The 22,636-nt window shown below is 44.7% G+C and overlaps 2 protein-coding genes and 1 pseudogene across 3 annotated transcripts; all 3 read left to right on the forward strand.

Annotated features, from left to right (window-relative positions):
* Positions 1-1,293: 1,293 nt before the first annotated feature.
* LOC127292401 (large ribosomal subunit protein uL4z) lies at positions 1,294-4,302 on the forward strand. Its single transcript, XM_051321786.2, has 2 exons — positions 1,294-2,457; positions 3,994-4,302. The coding sequence occupies exons 1-2, from the start codon at positions 1,357-1,359 to the stop codon at positions 4,105-4,107; spliced, it is 1,215 nt and encodes a 404-aa protein (XP_051177746.1). The 5' UTR covers positions 1,294-1,356; the 3' UTR covers positions 4,108-4,302.
* Positions 4,303-8,826: 4,524 nt separating this feature from the next.
* LOC127292402 (uncharacterized) lies at positions 8,827-12,414 on the forward strand. 2 transcript variants are annotated; one of them, XM_051321789.2, is made up of 4 exons: positions 8,827-8,996; positions 9,136-9,345; positions 10,374-10,715; positions 11,548-12,414. In XM_051321789.2, the coding sequence occupies exons 3-4, from the start codon at positions 10,389-10,391 to the stop codon at positions 12,067-12,069; spliced, it is 849 nt and encodes a 282-aa protein (XP_051177749.1). In that variant the 5' UTR covers positions 8,827-8,996; positions 9,136-9,345; positions 10,374-10,388; the 3' UTR covers positions 12,070-12,414. The 2 variants fall into 2 exon arrangements, with proteins under 2 accessions (XP_051177749.1, XP_051177747.1); XM_051321787.2 differs by having other exon boundaries at positions 8,829-8,996; positions 10,382-10,715.
* Positions 12,415-18,020: 5,606 nt separating this feature from the next.
* On the forward strand, positions 18,021-22,540 carry LOC139838928 (uncharacterized; annotated as a pseudogene).
* The last annotated feature ends 96 nt before the right edge of the window (positions 22,541-22,636 follow it).

Consider the following 22,636-nt stretch of genomic DNA (forward strand, 5'->3'; position numbering starts at 1 on the left):
TGAGTATATGACAATTATCAAAATTCAAAATTCACGATCACATACTCCCAACTCATAAGTCAACAAGATTAGACGAGTCACACAACGTATTGATAATTGATGACAACTTAACACGGAAATTCAATTCGGCTCCCGGGTGCGTATGCTCCCTATATCAAAAAATTATATTTTAAGTCGTCAAAAAATTTTGACAAAAAATTCTACATGTACATCAACATAATATATGTGCATTCGTCAAGTTTCACGAAAAATCAATATTTTTTGTGGTCTATGTAAAAAAGAGAAAATTTATCTTGTAAAAGCATTATTTTTTAGCACTTAGTTTTGTCTTTTTTACAGACATCACATGACAAGTCCTTTTTTTATGAAACAACTTTGTGAGCGTGCAGCACGTGAAGATGTACGTGCGAATTTTTCATTTCAATTTTTTTGAAATTCAAAATATGTATAATATGAATTTCAAAATAGTGGGAGCATATGCTCCCATGTTCCAAAACATCACTCCCAACTTAACATATGTTCACAAACTTAATAACTTGGCTATTTAGATGCATATATCCACATATAAGTATAAGTGGGCATGGTATGGGTATATCCATGGGTAGTTGGGTATAAGGCTATATCCATGCCCTAACCGTGACATAACTGGTAGTGTATGAGTACTACCAATGTGTGTATAAAAGTGTGCAATACCCTATGGGTACAATATCGTATCCGTATCCATGGGTAAAATTGCAATTTCTAGTCCTAGAAGTGGGTAAGTGGAGTTTGTAGAGTTCGATACGCAAGGAATTGAAAAATGTTTTATTGTTTTATTGGTATTGTGGTATCTACTATCAAATATTTTTTGCTAAAAAACTAAATATTAGCAATTATTTTGTCACCATTGGTGTATCTTCTATAGATGCTCTAGGCGAGAGAAGGCCGTGAAATAAGGTTCCACGCAAAAAAAAAAATCACACCAGTGGCTGGCATGCATCGGGGCCGTGAAATACAGCATCTGCAGTTTTGGACCCAAACTATAGGCAGGCCTAGAAAGACCGTGGAAAGACTATTAGGCCCCAGGACTCCATTTACAGCCGTTCATGTTATAGCAGGCTTCATTTTTGTGTGATTGTGCTGCGCTTCATTCTGCGAATACTGGACAGGCCGTATTGCGTGAGTTCGGATAGGCCCATTCAGTCCAACTACCAGACCTAGCCCAGTTTCCCAAAGGCCCGCCGAGCCCATCTTCGGCACCAAACCCTAACCCCTGAAGCGAAGCACCGATATAAACTCGTACCATCCTCCTCCATCTCCAGCCCTTTCCCCCGCCGCCGCCAACCCCCCTACCCTCCCTCCCTCCGCGCCGCCGCCATGGCCACCTCCGCGCGCCCGCTGGTCTCCGTCAAGGCCCTGGACGGCGACATGGCCACGGACTCCGCCGGCATCCCGATGCCGCACGTCCTCCGCGCGCCGATCCGCCCCGACGTGGTCCGCTTCACCCACAAGCTCCTCTCCTGCAACAAGCGCCAGCCCTACGCCGTCTCCACCAAGGCCGGCCACCAGACCTCGGCCGAGTCCTGGGGCACCGGGCGCGCCGTCTCGCGTATCCCGCGCGTCGGCGGCGGCGGCACCCACCGCGCCGGCCAGGGAGCCTTCGGCAACATGTGCCGCGGCGGCCGCATGTTCGCGCCCACCAAGATCTGGCGCAAGTGGCACAAGCGCGTCAACGTGCGCATGCGCCGCGTCGCCGTCGCCTCGGCGCTCGCCGCCACCGCCGTGCCCTCCCTCGTCCTCGCCCGCGGCCACCGCATCGAGGCCGTCCCCGAGTTCCCGCTCGTCGTCTCCGACTCGGCCGAGGGCGTCGAGAAGACCGCCCAGGCCATCAAGGTCCTCAAGCAGCTCGGCGCCTACGCCGACGCCGAGAAGGCCAAGGACTCCGTCGGCATCCGCCCCGGCGTCGGAAAGATGCGCAACCGCAGGTACATCAACCGCAAGGGGCCCCTCATCGTCTACGGCACCGAGGGCTCCAAGATCGCCAAGGCCTTCCGCAACCTCACTGGTGTTGATGTCGCCAATGTCGAGCGCCTCAACCTGCTCGACCTGGCTCCTGGTGGCCACCTTGGCCGGTTCGTCATCTGGACCGAGTCTGCTTTCAAGAAGCTCGATGAGGTGTACGGTTCCCTGGAGACGCCCTCACTGAAGAAGAAGGGCTTCGTGCTCCCCAGGCCCAAGATGACCAACGCTGACCTGGGCAGGCTTATCAACTCTGATGAGGTCCAGTCTGTGGTCAAGCCCATCAACAAGGAGGTCAAGCGCAGGGAGGCTAGGAAGAACCCGCTCAAGAATGCGGCTGCTGTGCTCAAGCTCAACCCCTACTTCGGGACTGCACGCAGGATGGCAGTTCTTGCTGAGGCGGCACGTGTCAAGGCCAGGAAGGACAAGATTAACTCCAAGAGGACCAAGCTCAGCGCGGTATGCTATTCCTCCCCCTTTTTATTTTCTGCTTAGTATCTTGCTATATTTACAGATTACATATATACATAACATGAGTTCAGCAATGCTCTGTATTGTCCATAGCGATTGCATTTTAACATGGTAGCTGGTATAGACAGTGTCATGTCTACTGTTGTATGGAGCAGTACCTGATTGTTTGTTCATTATTACGTCGACTTGTAGTGTATTTATGTACTTGTAGTGTATATCTGTGAACTTATATTCTCAGCTACAATTTTTATTCTTATGTATATCTGATGTGGTGACTTGTGGCTTAATTAGTTAGTGTGGCAATGCTCTGAATTGCCTGCTTGCATTTTATCATGTTAGCTGGTATATGCAGTGTCATGTCTACTGTTGTATGGAGCAACAACTGCTTATGTGTTTATTACAGGGACTTGTAGTGTATTTATGTACTTGTAGTACACATAGCATTGTAGTGTAGTATGATCTTGGTGGTGTATTTCCGTGAACTTGTGTTGTCAGCTACAGGTTTAATTCTTGTATATATCAAATGTGATGACTTGTGGCTTAGTTTCTTTACGTATGTCCTGTTACTAGTTTGAATAGTTAATTATGTTGGTTTGTGTATGTGTTTCCTATGTTGCTTTCCCGTACATTTTAGTAATAGACCAGCACAGGTAATTTCTATATCAGTTTGATATGTTGTCCTATTTATTTGCCACCTGTTTCTGGCTTATTACACTGCCAATTTGATTTATTTACAATGAAATGTCTATGCATACTTACTGTTATTTGCTAGTTCCATGCCTAAAATGTTTCTTAATCTTTATATATCTTCTTACCATGATTGCATTTCATGTGTCCTGTTACTTCAACACTGAAATATCTGCAACTACGCATTGATTTTGTTGCATGCCTGAATTGTGTCTTAATCTTGATATACCTTCTAACCGTGATTCCTTTTCATGTATCAACTTACTTAAATCTCTGCAAGTATGCAAGTTGATTGTTTTTAGCTAATTGCATACCTAAAATCTGGCGTCATCTTCGTAGTCGTTGTAACTGGGACTGCATCCCATTTTTCCTGATACGTTGTGTCTTAATCTTGATATACCTTCTAACTGTGATTCCTTTTCATGTATCCACTTACTTAAATCTGTGCAAGTATGTAAGTTGATTGTATTTGATAATTGCATGCCTAAAATCTGGCGTCATCTTGATTGTTGTTGTAACCACGACTGCATCTGTATTTTCTTGATACGTTAGCTTCTAAAATTTCTAGAAGTAGTAGTATGTGAGCTGGCTGCTTGAGCTTGTGGCATAATATAGATTAGCAGATATATTGCATGTCTCAGTTAACCTGTCCTGTTCGCATTAGCATGGATTTTGTTGTTTGCAAATGTTGTAGTTGGTCCATTTATTTGGCTGCTTGAAGAAAATTTTATTTTATGTTGTTCATTTTGGCAGATCTCTGATTTCAGTTGATTCAGCCTTGTAGTATGCATATTATTGCCAACATTCTAATCTGAAGATCATCTCTTGTTTTTATAGGAGGAGGCTTCTAAGATCAAGGCTGCTGGAAAGGCGTGGTACCAGACCATGATCTCTGACAGCGACTACACGGAGTTTGACGTCTTCTCCAAGTGGCTCGGCGTTAGCCAGTGATCTTCTGGCTGGAGTAGTAGCAAGTTTATCATCTTACCTTAAGATCCAGAAATCATGATTTATGTTACTATTGTGATATGGTATCTGTTATCTGGAGTTTCAGACATTGTATGCTGTTTTGGTAGTTCTTTATCGGGAGTGTTTTACCTATGGACACATCTGGAGACATAGTATATGGTCATGCTTTTCTGTCAACTTTGCTTTTCATTATGGTTCGTATTGGCTACTTCCTATTTTGATTGATGTCTAGTCTTATGCAAGGAATTTAATCTAGGGATTCCTTCTATTAGGTAATTTACTTCAGTCTCATGGTTATCATCTTTTATAGGAATATATAGGTGATATAAAGCTGTAGGTTCGTATGCTGGCTAAATAAAAATCAGTTGGTATATCTATACACCAGTGCAATGTGAAACTAGTAGTAGAACACTGAAACAGACAAGGATCCCTTATGTCTGCCAGGTTCAAATGTAGATGATAGGATGAGATCCTTAAGATTCCAGTTGAGGTTTCTGAATGCTGTTCAACACTTAGAATTCGTTCCTCTGGATGAAGACCAATGCTGAAACAGTACAGTACCATTTATGTCAGCCAAGTTCAAATGTATGAACTGAGGAGGGAATTTCTTAAAGCTGTTGGTCTCTTTTAATACGTTCCTCTGGATGAATAGGTTCTATACTGTTGTGTTAGCCATCACAATGTCACAACAGCCATCTTTTCGTGAGAAAGAACACATCAATGTATAAGCACATAATATAGAAATTACTAACCATCTTGTACGTATGAGCACATAATATAGAAATTACTAACCATCTTGTTTGTGCTTATATAGCTGCAATATCTTATAGTTGCATGCTGGCCCTCAACAAGCGGAAATGCTACAAGTGCGTGCATGTTAAACAAAACTAGCTGTGTGGTAATGTTTTACTGAATTAGAGATACATCCGGACGGCGTTATTCGGCCTAGCTGCGTTTCCGGCTCCTCGTTTTTCCTCGGGATTTAACCTTTAATCCATCCAAAGAGCCCAGGCCATCCCTATCTCCTCAGGGTGTGCTTGGGGACTTTGGACGAGAGAAAATCTGGGATGGGCTCTGTCTGCGAGAGAACACACGAACCCCACCATTTTCTCGACGTAAATCCCCCTCCTCTCTCGTTGCTCTGTCGCATGATGATATGGTGGAGCATATATGGATGCTTCGAGGCAACACCAACTAGTTTCTATTTGATTTGTTTGAAAATTTAACAATTTATTTGTTTGTTTTGTTGAACTGTAACGTTTATTTGTAAAATTAAGCCAAATGTTGATAAAATTGGTCGAATTTGCCGAACTGTTCTGAATATTTGGCAGCCACGGATTTTTTTCTTTCTAAAAAACGCTAAACACCGGGCGTTTACCGGAAAGACGGTTAAAACTTCGGCGCTCTTCGAACGAAAGTTTCATCCAATCTGATGCTATTTAGCGCTGAATTTAATGGTGGGAAGCGCCAAGGGGTGTAGATGTTCTTAGGCCCTGGACATGATGTCTTCGTGAAGTTATCGATCATTTCCAACCAGAGTGACTGCGTGGGCATTGTAGCTCTGTATTTGAGTTGAGTGGCCGTTCTCCCTCAAAAAAGGAAAAAAAAATGAGTGGCCAACTCCACGGAGGGTCGGAGGGGTCAATAGCCTAGGTACCCCGCAGCCCTTTTTTTATCCGGACGGCGAAAATGGCTCAGCCGCATCTCCAGTTTCTCGTTTTTGTTCGGATTTGAGCTTTCATCCATCCGGCGAGCCCATGTCATCCTCGGCCTTCCGGGAGCGCTCGGGAGTCCGGAGTAAACGAAATCGCGGGAAACATCGAGAAAACTTCCCGCGCGGCTGGTGGCCCTGACTTGTCGGCGAAAAAGGCCGATCGTCGTCCTCATCACATCGTCTTCCGCGCGCTGTAAAAGCCTGCCGCCGGGCGGTCTTTGCCGAACGCGTCGCTTCAACGCGACGAGCAAATGCCGTCGCCTCGAATTCACGCATGGTTCCCTTATTTATCGCGAAACTGCCGCGTCTGGCCACATTCACCACCCTCGTCTCCCTACTCTCCCCAACCCAAACTTCTCTCCCCAATCTCCTCGAGCGAGCAATGGCGGACTACGGCGACGGCGCGGCGAATAGCGGCTTCAACCGGTGGTCTCTGCACCAATGGGAGGGGAGGCTGCTGCACGCGGCGTGCTACCCAGTGCCGCCGGACTTCCGCGCGCCCGGTGGCTGGCGCCTGAGCGCGGGGGGCGTCCCGATCCCACCACCGCCAATAGGACGCGACGCCCTCAACGCGGAGATTGACGCGGTGCTCGTCACCCTCAGCGACGAGCAGCGCTGAGCCGCGCTTCTTCCCCGAAAACTACGACGCGTGGACCGACTTATTTCGGCGAAGATACGAGCGAGAACTCGTCGCCTACGACGACCCTCCCCCTCCTCCCGCGCGCAACAACGCCGCCGGCCGCCGCTGCTGGTGGAGCGCGTCGGGCCGCACCCTCGAGAACGTGCTCGCACACGTCCAGGGCGGCAACTACCCCGTACTGGGGATGCCCCCGCCGGCGGCGCCTTCCGTGTCACGCCAGCACGGAAGCTCGTGGATGCCACGACGGATGGCGCCGTCGTCGTCGTCGTCTGGGTCGGCGTCGAGGTCGGCATTGTGCTCCTGCGGGTCGGCTCCTCCACCAGCGACGCCGAGGGCCGTCAAGAAGGAGCCGACATCGCCAGCGCCGACCAGAGGGCGCAGCAGCGGCTCTGTCGTCATCCGCGAGGGGGGCTCCCGTCGTCGTCTCCATCGCGCGGTCGCAAGAGGAAGACGGCCAAGAAGGAGGCCGCAGGGCCGCAACTGCGTCCCAGCTCGCCGAAGAGGAGGTCGCGCGGGCCGAGGACGCGTCTATGCGCGAGGCCATTGCGAGGTCGCTGACCGACCTCGTCCCCGCCGACAACGCCCTCCCGATGGACGCGGCGCTCTCCTGGTCCAGGCAGGACTGGGAGAGGGAGGAGGCGGAGCAGCAGCGACGTCTGCTGGACCTTGCGGCCGCGCTGCCCACGCCACTCCCACCGCACTCGTGCCGCTGATCAAGCTGGAGGAGAGCAGCGAGGATGAGTGGTATCAGCCGACGCCGCCACACGGCGACCCTGGTCTGGTACGTAGACGCCGGCCAGAGCAGCCAGCAGGCGCCGCCGCCCGAGGACGCCGACCACTCCAGCGACGACGATGGCGACTACACGGGATTTCGGCATGTAGAACGCCGTCCTTTTAATTAGTTTATATTGCCTCTCGCCGAATTCAAATGTATTACGAATTCGGCCTATATTTGTACGAACTCGCCTATATATATTATATATCTCTAAATTTCGTCTATGTTTGAACGTATTTCGTCTAGTTATGTTTGAATTCGCCTATATTTGTTCATTCCCCTGGGCTTGTCGCTGGAAAAATGGGATTCCCGGGCCAAATTTACATCCATCCGGCCCTAAATAGCGCCGGATTTCGGCCTGAGAAGCCCCAACGGCTGAGAGATGCTCTAACAACCAAAAACACCTGGTAAATACTTTGAAACGTAAGCAAAATATTCATTGTGCTACCCTGTAGGCTTGCGTTTTTCTGAGCACCGACTGCTTAACATGTTCAGTTGTGATAGTTACACAGAATTTGCGGATCTGTTTATGCTGTCGCAATTTTCTTTTTTTTTTCCTTTTTCTTTTTGGGCGAGCTTTGCCTGTACTCACTTTCTAGGATGAAAAGGAACTTTATGGACCTGTGATGGGGATATATCACTTATATCGTCTCTACCCGCGCAAGTGCCAATCAGCATGTCGTGCTACCCGTCAAACATTATCTACACGTATGCTAGTTTGTCATTAGCTAACCAATCAAGCCTTATCAAGATGCAATGTGCGCTTCAGTTTAAAACATCATGGTTTTAAAATTGGCCAAATGTGTTGTGAGATTTCAGATTTGGGGGTGGATCTGGCAGTGGAGGATGGGACTTTGGGTAGTGGAGTAGGAAAGAAGAACCCACTAGTTGATCTTAGTAGATCCGAAGGCTAGATAGAATTGTCAAATTTGTAGATTTTGTCCCGTGTTTGCACAACCAGACAGCTTCTTTTACAAGAGGCTAAACCAGCCTGGTATTTTCACAACTCAGACTCACTTGTTGTCTTGTCTTAAATTAACCAAGTGGAAGATGCGCTGACAGATAGGAGGAGACAATATTAGCATAAGCAAAAGCTGTCACACCATTGGCACAGCAGAAAGCAACTATCCTCGCGAACGAGACGCATTGTTCCCGTCGCCTAATTTCCTCACATGAGAACGTGAAAAATACAAGCAAATAATAGTAGTAGCGTGCACACAAATGAAAAAAATCTTATGTGTTAATTGGCACATTTCGTAGGCGACTGCTCCTTCTGATTAGAGCACGAGCTATTTGGGTTAGTCTGTGAATTATATCACTTCTGTATTCTTTGAAACGATACAGTACGGAGTATTTGTCTAGTTTCCCTCGTAAATACAGCCAATTCTAGTGTTAATGAATTCAGAACTTTTGAGGTTTCTCAAATGAAGAAGTTAGGCGTCTCGACTTGCTCACCCAAGACAGTTCCATTGGGGAGCGGCTCAGATTAAAAACATTTTAATTACCAGGTGTCTCCAAGTCATAAAATAAACTAATTCAACAAGGTGGCAATGTACAAAGAAAAAAAAAGAGAGCCAAGAACAACTGAACGAAGGAACAGCCCCTGTATCTGTATGTATCTGAAGCAGAAGAGCACGCCACTTCCAAGGTTCCGGCCCTCCATCCCTCCAAACTCAGGCGTCCGTCCCGATCGCGCCGTAACCGCCTGATTTATCTTCCGCTCCTCTCTGCCTCCCTCGCAGGTTGGTCGCCGATCAGTCTCCAATTTTCTCTCCATTAATTTTTTTCTCCAATTTCCACTTCCTATTCTTGGAGTTCGGTGGTGGTGATTTTTCCAAGCTTGTTTTTCCATTTCCTTTTTTCTTTCCTTTCTTTTACCAGGAGAACTGCTGTCCTGTCTGTCTCCCCCCGGCTTCCGCCTCGCGGCTTAATCCCAATTGGGTTGGCTTGGAGGAGCAACCCAATTGGGGATTAATTAGAGGATCGGGTGGTTAACTCCCAGGTGGCCTGCTCCTCTGCGTCCTGTTCCTGTTCCTGGGATTGGCGACGCGGAATCAATCGACTGCTCTGCCTCTTTCTGCCTCTATACAGGTTGGTGACGAGTGGAAATCCACCCCTCCCTCAGCTCTTGTATTTTGGATTATTATTACTTTCGCGTTCAATCTATGTAGATTGTGTTGTAAAGATCGGGATCCTTTGCACTTGTTTGATCCCAATTCCAGCTGCTGCTCTGTGTATCCAGTTCGGTATTTCAATCTGGTTCCTCCCGAGTGTTCTTGTTTTTGCAGCCATTTCCTTTCGATGGCTCTGGATCGGTATCGCCCAATGTTTGAGTTTCCGTAGGCTCCAACTACTCGTACTTTCCTACCATGGAATGCTCTGTCCTTTTTTCCATGTTATGCTTTGTGGTTTTTTAGCTGGATTTCTCGATCGAGTATTCGGGTAATGACGACTGAAACCAAGTCAAGTTGGTAACTGCTGAATGTTTCTCCCTCATGAAAAAGCGATCACCTTTTTTTGTAATGAGGACTTCGTTTATTGGGTTGGTTGTCTTCCGTTAACATTTTCATTCCTGTACGCAACAGCATGGTCCAACATGGATGGATCTCTTGTGTTCCTTGATTGGGATGGGCTCATGGGTATGCCTTTGGATCTTGATGGGGAGATTGGTTTATCCTGTAGTTGATTTTTTCACTTCTGCTCTGTCTTTATTTGGTTCTTTTTCCTAGGCTGAAACTTCTGAATTTGAGGAGATGTTTTTGGTCTGAACTCGTAAATGGAGACAGATCTGAAATTCCTAATAGGTGTTTTCTTGGGAGGGATCTGAATTGGTGTTGACTATTCGTTTCAAGCCATTTTAGCTGCACATGTCGATAAACATTGAGGATTCTTCTGTACATCTTTGCCGATGGTTTCTCATGCTGAAATTGGATGGCAGTGGTAGTCCTCTTTTGATATATTCAGACAACAGACATTTTACATACGATCAGTTGTAACTCTTCTGCTTTTGGTTGGATCCACTATGGAGAGCAACAGTAGATTATAATGTTATATCTACTGTTGATATATTTTCTTTCCAGTGCTGCTAGAGTATATTTTGATGTTCTGACCACTTCCAGTTGTTCAGGAGTAGGATGATGAAGCCGAAAAACAGCGCATCGGGAATGTTTAGGGAGACCGGTCCGATCTTGGCGCAAAGGGACTACGGTGCCAGGCCAAATAAACCAGACATTGTTCAGACAAGATGCAGATGGATCATTGGAGATGTAACTGAGGTGTTGGATCATAACACATGGAAGCTTGGCAAAATTGCAAAGATTGTAGAGAACAACTACTTCGTCATCAGGCTCGCGGACTGCATCCAGCTGAAAGAGTTCCACATTTCCAGCTTGAGAGTTCCAGTTCCACAGGATCCTCCTACAGCAACTGTTCACTGCAAGCAGTTTCCTGCAGCTGACAAGGTAAACACCAAGCAGTTTCTGTAGCATGTAAACGTTGATTTCGTTTCTCAAGTCAAATGGGTCGCTCAACAGTTGCTTTGTACTAGCATAGATTCAGACTCTGAGCATGATTGTTTGCGATTGACCTGGCCAAATTACTAGTGATACATTGTTTATGTGAACTATTGTTTTCCTGCTAGCTTACTACACATGAATAAATCTTTGCATTGCTTGTTATTCTAAGAACAAGATTTAGGTATATTAGAAGTAGAGCAGGGGTACTAGGTGGTAGACATCAGCTTATAGCTTGGGCTGAAATAGCCATGTCCTAGAATAGAAAAGGCTCGTCAGAGTTCAGTGGTTTCCTTGAAAATGGTTTATATTGCTATACTCTGAGATGAAGCACCTTGTCCAGCATCAGAACTTCAGAAGTATGACATGTCATGCTATGCTTCAAGCTATAATGTTCTGATTTTAGTACTTTGAGCCATGAAAGTCTTCCTACGTACCGCTACTACTTTCGACTTTCAATACAAATGTAGCTACAAATCAGCTGAAACATCTACATCAGGAAGAAAGAGAAGTTCAGTTGAAAGCATTTCAACTTGTGGAGCTTCCTGACATTCCAAGAAAAGTATGCACATGCTGACTAGAATTACAACATATTACCACCGTGAACTGTACAATCCCACAATCTGATCTCCAGTGTGTTATTTCTTTCGGGTGTCGAATTTGCTTGCTACTAACTTGTTTATGAAATAAAGCGTTGCACTGTCTTTTGACTTTTTGCTGCAGTTGTGCAATTATCGAACTTCTCCAAGGACACTTTTAACCATTTGTGCATCATTTCCAGGCAAATCGAAGAGGCAAACAGCTACCTGCTGATGTGCTCAGAAGATCAGGCAAGAAAAGGAAATCATCCGCAGTTCTTGACTCTCCTCCTCAGCCAAGGCAGAGAAGATTCATGTCACAGCATCAGAACGCACCAGGAGCTGAACAGCACAGGTATGCACATGCCAGAGAAGAGACCGCCGAGTGCTCGGTGGCCAGCTGCAGCGCGAACGATGACGTCGCCTATGGCGGCGTTGGCAGTAGTCGGCATCGGTGCTGCTCCGTCGGGCGCGGCGACGCCATGTCCGTCGTGGCCGCCCCGTGCACGTCGTCGTCCTCGGACGATGACGGCGTGCTGAGCGACGGGCCGGCGATGGACGTGCACGAGCTGGAGCTGGAGGCGTACCGGTCGACGGTGCGGGCACTCCACGCGTCGGGGCCGCTGACATGGGAGCAGGAGTCGCTGCTCACCAACCTCCGCCTCTCCCTCAACATCTCCAACGAGGAGCATCTGCTCCAGCTCCGGCACCTCCTCTCTTCATGACTTCTCCTGCGCTGGCGCCGGCGATAGATCACTCGAGGCGACTCTCACAACACGGGATGTCGCGAAATAATTTAATGTGGCGATCCATTCTTTTTTCTTCTTTACTGGAAGAGATTTTGTTCCTCTTGCGTGGTGTAGTCGATGTAGGAGCAGCTGCTTGGTCGGCTACTCGGCTGATAAGTGACTGCCGACGTAGGAACAGAGCACTGCTGCGACTTCGTCTTCCACGTCCAGCCTCGCCTGTCCTGAATTTATTTCTTCTATGTAAATGCTCCCAATGTAGCACATTATTTACACCTCCATCCTATCTCGGTAAATATATGGCAACTTTGAATCTTTTACTGAGTGTTCAGACTGTTGATTCAGTGATCCTGTCACTGTTAAAAAAACTATTCGACCCAACTCCCTCACCAGCTCCCCAATCCCCATACAGCTCGGTATCTCAAACTGGCTTCTCCAGTTTTTGGCTTTTTGCAGCCATTATCTTTGATGGCTTTGATCGCTAATGCCCAAGATTCTGAATTTTGTTAGGCTGGAAGTGCTCATAGTTCCCATGGATTGCTATTCTGTTCCACGTTCTGCTTTGTCTTTTTGCTAGAAATCTCGATCGAGTATTCCGGTAATGAGGACTGAAACCAAGTCAAGTTGGTAATTGCTGAATGTTTCTCCTTCGTGAAAAGTGATCACTTTTTTGTTTTTGTTTGGACTTCGTTTATTGGGTTTTCTTACGGTACACAAGTCATTCTTGTACGCAATAGCATGGTCCAAGATGGATGGATCTCTTTTGTTCCTGATTGTGATGGGCTTTTTGGATCTTGATAGGGAGATTGGTTTATCCTGTATGTATATATTTTTAACTTTTGGGTTGCCTTTGTGTTGGGTGTTCTTTATTTGGTTCATTTGCTGCGTTGAAACTTCTGAATTTGACCAGATGCTTCCGAGCTCGTAAATGGAGACGGATCTGAAAATTACAATAGTAGATGTTTTCTTGCGAGGGATCTGAAGTGGCGTTGACTGTTCGTTTGATGTCATTTTAAGTGTACATGTCGATAACAATGAGAATTCTTCTGTACATCACTGGTGATCATTTCTCATGCCGAAATTGAATGGTAGTGGATTAGTCCATATTAGCTGGGATATATTCAGAAAGAAAGATATTTGCACACGATCACACGCGACTTCTCTCTTTTTGGTTAGATCCAATATGGAGAACAACAGTAGATTGTACTGTTATCAACTGTTGGTATCTTTTGTTTCCCACTGCTACTAGTGCGTATTATGATTTTCATACTATCTCCAATTGTTCAGGAGCACAATCATGAAGCTGAAGAACAGCGCATCCGGGATATATAGGGAGACCGGTGTGACTGCGGTGCAAATGGACTATGGTTTCAAGCCAAATAAACGAGATATAGTTCAAGCAAGATGTCATTAGAGATGTAACTGAGGTGTTGGATCATAACACATGGAAGCTTGGCAAAATTTCAAAGATTGTAGTGTTGGATATTTTGGTGATCTAGGCTGCTCTCCTAGGTCAGATCTTTTTGAGGTGCTACAGTAGGGCGGTGCTACAGTAAATGGCCACCTATCCTTATGTGTTGTCTTGATCGGAGACATCGATTTTGATCCAACGGTGCTGGTTCCCCTAGTGCATAGTGCTAAACATATATAAAGGGGTCAAATGACCCTAGAAGAGTGGAGGAACACGGCTGCTCTCAGTTCTCTCTCTCACTCTCTCTCTCACACAAATTAAGCCACCGATCAGGCTAGCACTAAAGCACTGGGAAGAATCAAGCACAAGTTGCTCCATTTTGGTGTGAGCAATTAAACAAGAGGAGACATGGCATCATCTTCAGATCAAGGTATTTCTGATCTTATTCTTTTGTGGCTCAAACTAGAGCTAGTTGATCCTGCTGGATCCAACAATGGTATCAGAGCATCTAGCTCTTAAGTTTGAGCCCTCTTATGTTAAGATTCATGCTTGATTTATCAAGCCAAAATCAAGATCAGGGGCATATGCACATACCCATGTGTTTATATGTTGTCACCAAGTCAAGACATATGCCCAAGTTGCTTCTGTGAAAGAATTTTATGCTTATGTTTAAAGGCTGTTCTTCCTGGTTATCAATTATGTTTTAAGTTTAAGCCCTGTCTTCTTAAAGTAACAGCCCTAAAAGTTCTAAAGTGAATCTAGGGTTTTTCTCGGTTTTAAGCATATATGAAGGGGATTAAGGCAGATTCTTGCAAATCTTCAAATTCCCCAATTCCTAGAAACCCTAGAGTTAAAATCCCTTATGATTCTCCTCTGAAATCAAGTTGTGGTTTCGGCTTAAGCATGATTCTTTAAAGGGGAATGAATAAATAATGATGAATTTAAGCACTCCTTCCCAATTCCGAAACCCTAGATTACGAAATTCCCCAAATTTGAAGGAACCCTAACCCTAATTCAAGATCAAGATCAAGGCGGACTTTACCTTATGGGCCTCGTCGTCGTCGCTGGCCACGGCGGCATCGGAGCCATCTTCTTATGTTGGAAGGTGTGCTCGGACTCGAACCCGAGCAGCCTTGCTGTCCGCTGAACCGAGTGGCTGCTGCTCTCCCCGCGCGCTCGACGCCGTTGGAGACCAGCTGCTGTGCCGGTTCCTGGCGAAGGAAGCTGTCGCCGTCGCGGGGACGCCCACACGCGCACGCTTGCCTCGCACAGGGGCGCCGCCCAGAGCCGCTCGACGGAGCTGCGCGCTGGCCAAAGCTGCACGCAACTCCGGCGAGAGGGCCTGGTTGACGCCGAAGCCTTTTCCCCGTCGCGCGGTGCTCGCCGTCTTCGCTATTGCAGCGGCGTCGCCACTGCTGTCGGGAGAGGAGAGCAGGAAAGAAAGGTAAATGGGCTAGGGTTTCGTGGGGAGCCGGGCGGCGACGACGCGCTGGTTTTGATCCAGCTGGGTCGTTCTGGCCATCGGATTGCATCCGACGGCTCGGGTGGTCCTGGCGTTGCAAATGGGCTGTGGCCCAAGAGGGGATCGGGGAGCAAATCTGGCCGGGCCAATTTTGGCCCAGTTCAGCAGGATTATTATGCTAATAATAAAAAAAAAAAAATTTATGGCTGAAATAAATATCTTTTCAGGGCTATTTTTTCTGGATGAATTGATTATGCTTATTATGTTTATTTTAGGCCACATTTTTAATTGTCATGCTTAGTTTATTTACATGTTGATATTACTTTTATTATTTAGTTTATTTATGATTAATGAATTATGGTGATATTTATCACTATAATTATTATGTGATAATGCTTCCGCTGCAAAATAAAGTTTATGGATCCTCAAATAAAGTGTGGTTTTATGCCTTGTCATTCTGACCAAAGTTGTTTGACGGGCATTTTAACTGCAAAATTCTTTTATTGGTCTGTTTCACTTCTGGCCAAAGCTGATGTGAACCGGGTCGGTAAAAGAAAATAATGAATGAGGATCATTAATGTGTGGCTTCTATTTATCAATTTGGCCAAAGCTAATTGATGAATATTTGTCCACAAAATTTTGTTGTTCATTTTCATCTCTGGCCAAAGCTGATTTGAATTTGATCAATAAAATTTAATGATGATTATGATGATGCTTACTAAAGCATTTTGAATTTTTTCTTTTGCAGCAACTAATGTCTCTAATATTGCTGGAATGCTAAATGGCATCGAACAGCTAAATGGCAGCAATTATGTCACGTGGAAGGAGAAGCTTGAGATCACTATGGCCTTACTCAATATTGATTATGCTCTCCTTAATGATCCTCCTGAGGTGCCTAAAGAAAATAATGAAAATTATGAAGCCCTCAAGAAGGAATATGACATTATTAAGACTAAGTGGGATGACTCTAATCGCAAGTGCCTTATGATGATAAAGGGCTCCATTACACAGTATGAGGGGAGCCCTTCTGATTGTGAGACAAAGAAAAGGGTACTTTGCAAAAATTGAGCATCAATTTAAAGGGTCTTCTAAAGTTTATGCAACAAGTCTTATCGTAAGGCTAATTGATGAAAAATATGATCCCACTGGAAGTCTTCGAGAGCATATTATGAAAAAGTGCAACATGGCCGCCAAACTAAAGTCAATGGAGATGGAAATCTCTAATGGTTTCCTCGTCCATTTTATTATGTCATCTTTGCCTCCCCAATTTGATCCATTTATGATCAACTATAATGCAATGGATGTTAAATGGGAGATTGATGAAATGATGGCGCGATGTGTGCAAGAAGAAGAAAGGCTTAAGGCTGACAGAATTGATCATGTTAATCAGTTTGGTCATTCACAAAAGAAGAAGTATAGAAAATTTGTGAATGAATATGTGAAGCCCAAGCCTTATAAGTTCAAGGAAAAAGGCCAATCCTCAAAAGGATCACAGCAAAAGAAGCCTGAAAAAGCGCCTAATGCTGAAGGAAATAATTCCAATGCTTGCCACTTTTGTGGAAAAGGTGGGCATAGGCGAAAGGATTGTTTTGGCTTCAAGAGATGGCTCAAAGAAAGAGGTACCGACACTATTACTGTTGTTGAAGAATCCCTTTATGTTAATTATGCCACCAATACTTGGTGGATTGATTCAGGTGCAACAATTCATGTTGTAAATTCGTTGCAGGGATTCAATATGAGGAAGACCCTAAAAAGAGGGGAAAGAACAATTAGAGTTGCTAATGGTGTTGAAGCTTATGCAGAGGCGATTGGAGACTTCACTCTTACACTTCATGGCGGTTTTAAGCTTCAGCTAAATAATGTTCTCTATGTACCCTCGATGAAACGGAATTTAGTTTCCGTCTCATGTTTAGATGATGATAGTTATGAGTGTCACTTTGGGAATAAGCAGTGTATAATTATGTATGACAATAATAATGTTGGTCTTGCCTGTCGACAAGACAAACTTTATGTAATTTCCCTTTGTGATGATATAAATAATGTGGGTTCTACCTCAAATATAAATGTCGGCACCAAACGCAAACGTAATGATAATGAGACTTCTTCGAAATTATGGCACTATCGTTTAGGCCATATTTCGAGGGGGAGGATTGAGCGTCTCATTAAAGATCAAGTTCTTCCTTCTCTTGATTTTTCGGATGCAGATGTTGATCATTGTATCGACTGCATCAAAGGAAAATATGCCAAGAAAATTAAGAAAGGTGCAAACCGAAGCACGGGAGTTTTGGAATTAATTCATACGGATATATGTGGTCCGTTTAATGTGAGATCGGTGGACGGTTATAATTCATTCATAACGTTCACTGATGATTTCTCCCGTTATGGATATATTTATCAAATCAAAGAAAAATCAGAGGCATTAGACAAGTTCAAGATTTTCAAAGCTGAGGTTGAAAATCAATGTAATAAAAGAATTAAAGTTGTAAGATCTGATCGTGGTGGTGAATACTACGGCAGACATGCAACTTATGGTCAAATTCCTGGACCATTTGCAAAATTCTTACAGGAAAATGGCATTGCCGCCAAGACTCAGGCCGGGTGAACCTCAGCAAAACGGGGTGGCTGAAAGGAGAAACCGCACACTTATGGATATGGTGCGGAGTATGTTAAGCCACTCCACTTTACCGGTGAATTTATGGATGGAAGCTCTTAAAACAGCAGCACATATTCTTAACAGGATTCCCAGTAAATCGGTGCCCAAAACACCGTATGAATTATGGACTGGGAAAAAGTCAACCCTGAATTATTTTCATGTATGGGGCTGTCCTGCTGAAGCAAGGATTTTTAATCCGGTTATGGGAAAATTAGACCCCAAGACAGTCGATTTGCCATTTTATTGGTTATCCCGACAAATCTAAAGCATATCGATTTTATTGTCCAAATCGGACAACGAAATTTGTTGAAACAAGACACGCTGTGTTCTTGGAAAGTGATATGATGAGGGGGAGCATGACTCCCAGAGAAATAGTCTTGGAGGAAAAACAGGAATATGTCCCGATGCCTGTAATCCAAGAGCCAGTGTTTCCAGTACATACTGATATTGCACCTCAAGTTTCAGCTCCTGTAGCTGATGGTGCTCACATAACTGGACAACAAAAGGACCAAGGACAGCAATTACGAGTATATTCAAGAAGGCAACGTGCTGCTAATGCAACACCTGCTGATACACCGGCGATCGTTCCAGTATGTCACATCTAATGATGCTCTTATTGAAAATAATCAGCAGTCTCAAACTGTTATTAATGTGCCGAATAATGAGCCTCTTAGAAGGTCACAGCGGGCTAGAAAGCCTGCTATTCCTGATGATTATCTCACCTACATGAGTGAGGATACAAATGAGCCAGTGTTGGATAATGATCCCACCTCATTTAAGGAGGCTATGGAAAGTGAATATTCGTCTAAATGGCTCGATGCTATGAAAGATGAAATGAAGTCCATGAGCACTAATGATGTATGGGACTTAGTAGAAATCCCTGAAGGAGCCAAAACAGTTGGATGCAAATGGGTCTATAAGACCAAACGTGACTCCAAGGGTGATATCGAAAGGTTTAAAGCAAGGCTTGTGGCAAAAGGATTCACTCAAAGAGAAGGGATTGATTATAACGAAACTTTTTCACCCGTCTCTTCGAAGGATTCATTCAGAATAATTATGGCACTCGTAGCTCATTATGATTTAGAGCTACATCAGATGGATGTCAAAACGGCATTTCTAAATGGTGACTTACGCGAAGATGTTTACATGGCACAACCGGAAGGTTTTGTTATGGAAGAAAATAAACATTTAGGATGTCATCTGAAGAAATCCATCTATGGTTTGAAACAAGCATCAAGAGAGTGGTATCTCAAATTTGATCAAGTCATAAAGAAATTTGGTTTTAAGGAAAATAAGAAGGACAATTGTGTTTATGTTAAGTTCAAGGGGAGTAATTATATCTTCCTGATATTATATGTTGATGACATACTCTTGGCCAGCAGTGATAAAAATATGTTGATGGAGACCAAGAGATTCCTGTCTTCAAAGTTCGATATGAAAGATCTCGGTGAAGCAACTTATGTTTTAGGAATTGAAATTCACCGGGATAGATCCGAGAGGATCTTGGGGCTATCTCGTAGAGCATATATTGAAAAGGTACTGAAAAAGTACAATATGTATAAGTGCTCAGCCTACTTTGCTCCTATTGTTAAGGGCGATAAATTTGGGACTTTCCAAAGGCCCAAGAAATAATTATGAATCTGCGCAGATGAAGTCAATTCCTTATGCCTCAATTGTTGGGAGTATTATGTATGCACAAGTGTGCACTCGCCTGATTTAGCTTTTGTGACCGGGATGCTTGGCGGATATCACCCAATCCAGTCCGGATCACTGGAAGGCTGCTAAAAGGTCTTGCGTTATTTGCAAGGTACTAAAGGCCTCATGCTTACTTATGAGAAATCTGATAATCTCGAAATAGTGGGTTATTCAGATGCTGATTTTGCGGGGTGTGTTGATACTAAGAAATCCACATCAGGTTATATCTTCACCCTTGCAAAAGGAGCTATATCATGGAAAAGCTCGAAGCAAACTGTTACTGCATCGTCGACAATGCAGGCAGAATTTGTAGCATGTTATGAGGCAACCGGGCAGGCGGTATGGTTGAAGAATTTTATCCCGGCACTAAGAGTGATTGACAGCATTTCCAGGCCTCTCACTCTATACTGCGATAATCAACCCGCAGTGATCTATGCGAGTAACAACAAGTCAAGTGCAGCTGGCAAATTTATTGACCTTAAGTATCTTGTTGTGAAAGATAGAATCCAGGATCAAACAATAGATATCAAGTACATTAGTACTAAATTTATGTTAGCGGATCCGCTCACGAAAGGCTTACCACCCAGCGTATTTAGAGAGCATGTTGCCGGCATGGGTTTGGTTGAAAGCTTTTAATCCTGGAGAAGTTGGAACTATTATGGCACCATCTCCCCAAAAAAGGGGCTCATTTTGAGATCGGATGGGAACCATAGTCACTTGGTTTAGCAGTACTTAATTGACTGTTGTAACCTATTGTCTTGGTGTACCATTTTATCAAAAGATGAGTCTGTAATGTTTATGATGTTTATGTAAAGAATTATGTAAATTAAGTTAATATATGATGTGAATAAAGTTTATGGAGCTCATAAATTAAAGAGGTTCATTTTGATATGAAGTAATGTGCTATAGTCACTAGATTAAATGGTACCTAACAGACCATTATAATCTTTTCGTCCTAGTGCATTATTTTGTTAAAAAAAATGAGCTTATAATGATCAGCCTTACGATCAAGGGGGAGAATGTTGGATATTTTGGTGATCTAGGCTGCTCTCCTAGGTCAGATCTTTTTGAGGTGCTACAGTAGGGCGGTGCTACAGTAAATGGCCACCTATCCTTATGTGTTGTCTTGATCGGAGACATCGATTTTGATCCAACGGTGCTGGTTCCCCTAGTGCATAGTGCTAAACATATATAAAGGGGTCAAATGACCCTAGAAGAGTGGAGGAACACGGCTGCTCTCAGTTCTCTCTCTCACTCTCTCTCTCACACAAATTAAGCCACCGATCAGGCTAGCACTAAAGCACTGGGAAGAATCAAGCACAAGTTGCTCCATTTTGGTGTGAGCAATTAAACAAGAGGAGACATGGCATCATCTTCAGATCAAGGTATTTCTGATCTTATTCTTTTGTGGCTCAAACTAGAGCTAGTTGATCCTGCTGGATCCAACATGTAGAGGACAAGTACTTTATCATCAGGCTCGCTGACTGCATCCATCTGAAAGAGTTCCACATTTCTAGCTTGAGAGTTCCAGTTCCACAGGATCCTCCTACAGCAGCTCCTCATTGCAAGCAGTTTCCTGCAGCTGACAACGTAAGCATCAACCAGTTCCTCGAGGATGTAAATGCTGATTTTCAGTTCTCTAGTCAAATGGGTCACATAACAGTTGCTTTGCATAGCATAGAGCATGATTGTTTGCGATTGACCTTGTCAAATTACAACTGATACATTCATTAATGTTATAGATTTTCTTGCTATCTTAGTGCACATGAAGTAATCTTTGCATCGCTTGTGATTCTAAGAACAAGAATTAGGTGTATCAGAAGTAGAGCAGGAGTACTAGGTGGTAGACATCAGTTTATAGCTTGGGATGAAATAGTCATGTCCTAGAATAGAAAAGCTCTTCAGAGTTCAGCGGTTTCCTTGAAATGATTTAAATTCCACATGCTTGATCGGCCTTTTTGGGACTGAAGAAATGCCATACTGGTCCGTACTCTATGCTTCATGAGTAATTTCGAAATAGCGATCCGAGATGAACCAGCATCAGAACATCAGAAGTTATCATGGCATTTTATGCTTCAAGCTATAGTTGAAGCATTTACATTCTTTAGGAAGAATGCAAAATTACAGTTGAAGCGTTTCAATTTGTTGAGCCTCCTGTTTTTTTTTTTTTTGTGTGGAAGTGTTCCTACTTATTTTTATTGAGCTTCCTGACATTCTGAGAAAAGTATGCACATGCTGACGATAATTACACAACATTTTAGCACGGTGAACTGTATAATCTCACCATTTGTTCTCCATTGTGTTCTCTTTTTTTTTTTTTGGCTGCATAATTTGCTTGCCACCAATCTCATAATTTGTTCAGTGCAACAGACTTCAGCATTAAACTGTCTTTTTTTCTGATTATTTTCTACCTTCATGCAAATCTTGAACTTCTCCAAGCAAACATTTTCATGATTTCTTCTCATTAATTTCTAGGCAAATCGAAGAGGCAAACAGCTGCCCGCTGATGTGTCAGAAGGCCAGGCAAGAAAAGGAAATCATCCGCAGTTCTTGATTCTCCTCCTCAGCCAAGGCATAGAAGATCCGTGTCACAGCGTCAGAATGCAGCAATCAGAGAAGCGACAGCCGAGTGCTCGGTGGTCAGCTGCAGCGCGAACGACGACGGTGCCGGTACCGGTGCTGTTCAGCCGGGGGCGGTGACGCCATGTCCGTCGTGGCCGTCCCGTGCACATCGTCGTCGAGGAGGAGCACGGACGAGGACGGGGTGCTGAGCGACGGGCCGGCCATGGACGTGCACGAGCTGGAGCTGGAGGCGTACCGGTCGACGGTGCGGACGCTGACGTGGGAGCAGGAGTCGCTGCTGTGCTGACCAACCTTCGTTTCTCCCTCAACATTTCCAACGAGGAGCACCTGCTCCAGCTCCGGCACCTCCTCTCTCCATGACTTCTCCGGCACTCTGGATCACTCCAGGCCCCTGGATCACTCGAGGCGACTCTCACAACACGGGATGTCGCGAAATAATTTAATGTGGCGATCCATTTCTTTTTTGTCTTGTTTACCGGAAGAGATTTTGTTCCTTTTGCGTCGTGTAGGCGACTTAGGAGTAGCTGCTTGGTCGGCTAATCGGCTGATTAGTGACTGCCGACGTAGGAGCAGAGCACTGCTGCGACTTCGTCTTCCACGTCCAGCCTCCTGTCCTGAATTATTTCTTCTATGTAAATGCTTCGAATGTAACACATTATTCAGTTCTCCATCCTGTCTCGGTAAATATATGGTAAATCTGTTACTGAGTGTTCGGACTGTTGATTCAGTGATCCCGTCCCTG

This window comes from Lolium perenne, chromosome 4 (genome assembly GCF_019359855.2).
Source record: "Lolium perenne isolate Kyuss_39 chromosome 4, Kyuss_2.0, whole genome shotgun sequence".
NCBI lineage: Eukaryota > Viridiplantae > Streptophyta > Magnoliopsida > Poales > Poaceae > Lolium > Lolium perenne.

Excerpts from the sequence above, each read along its gene's own strand:
- LOC127292402 (XM_051321789.2), top strand. The coding sequence starts at position 10,389 with ATGATGAAGCCGAAAAACAGCGCATCGGGAATGTTTAGGGAGACCGGT. Across the intron at positions 10,716-11,547 it reads AGTTTCCTGCAGCTGACAAG|GCAAATCGAAGAGGCAAACA; the intron begins GTAAACACCAAG and ends CATCATTTCCAG.
- LOC127292401 (XM_051321786.2), top strand. The coding sequence starts at position 1,357 with ATGGCCACCTCCGCGCGCCCGCTGGTCTCCGTCAAGGCCCTGGACGGC. Across the intron at positions 2,458-3,993 it reads AGAGGACCAAGCTCAGCGCG|GAGGAGGCTTCTAAGATCAA; the intron begins GTATGCTATTCC and ends TTGTTTTTATAG.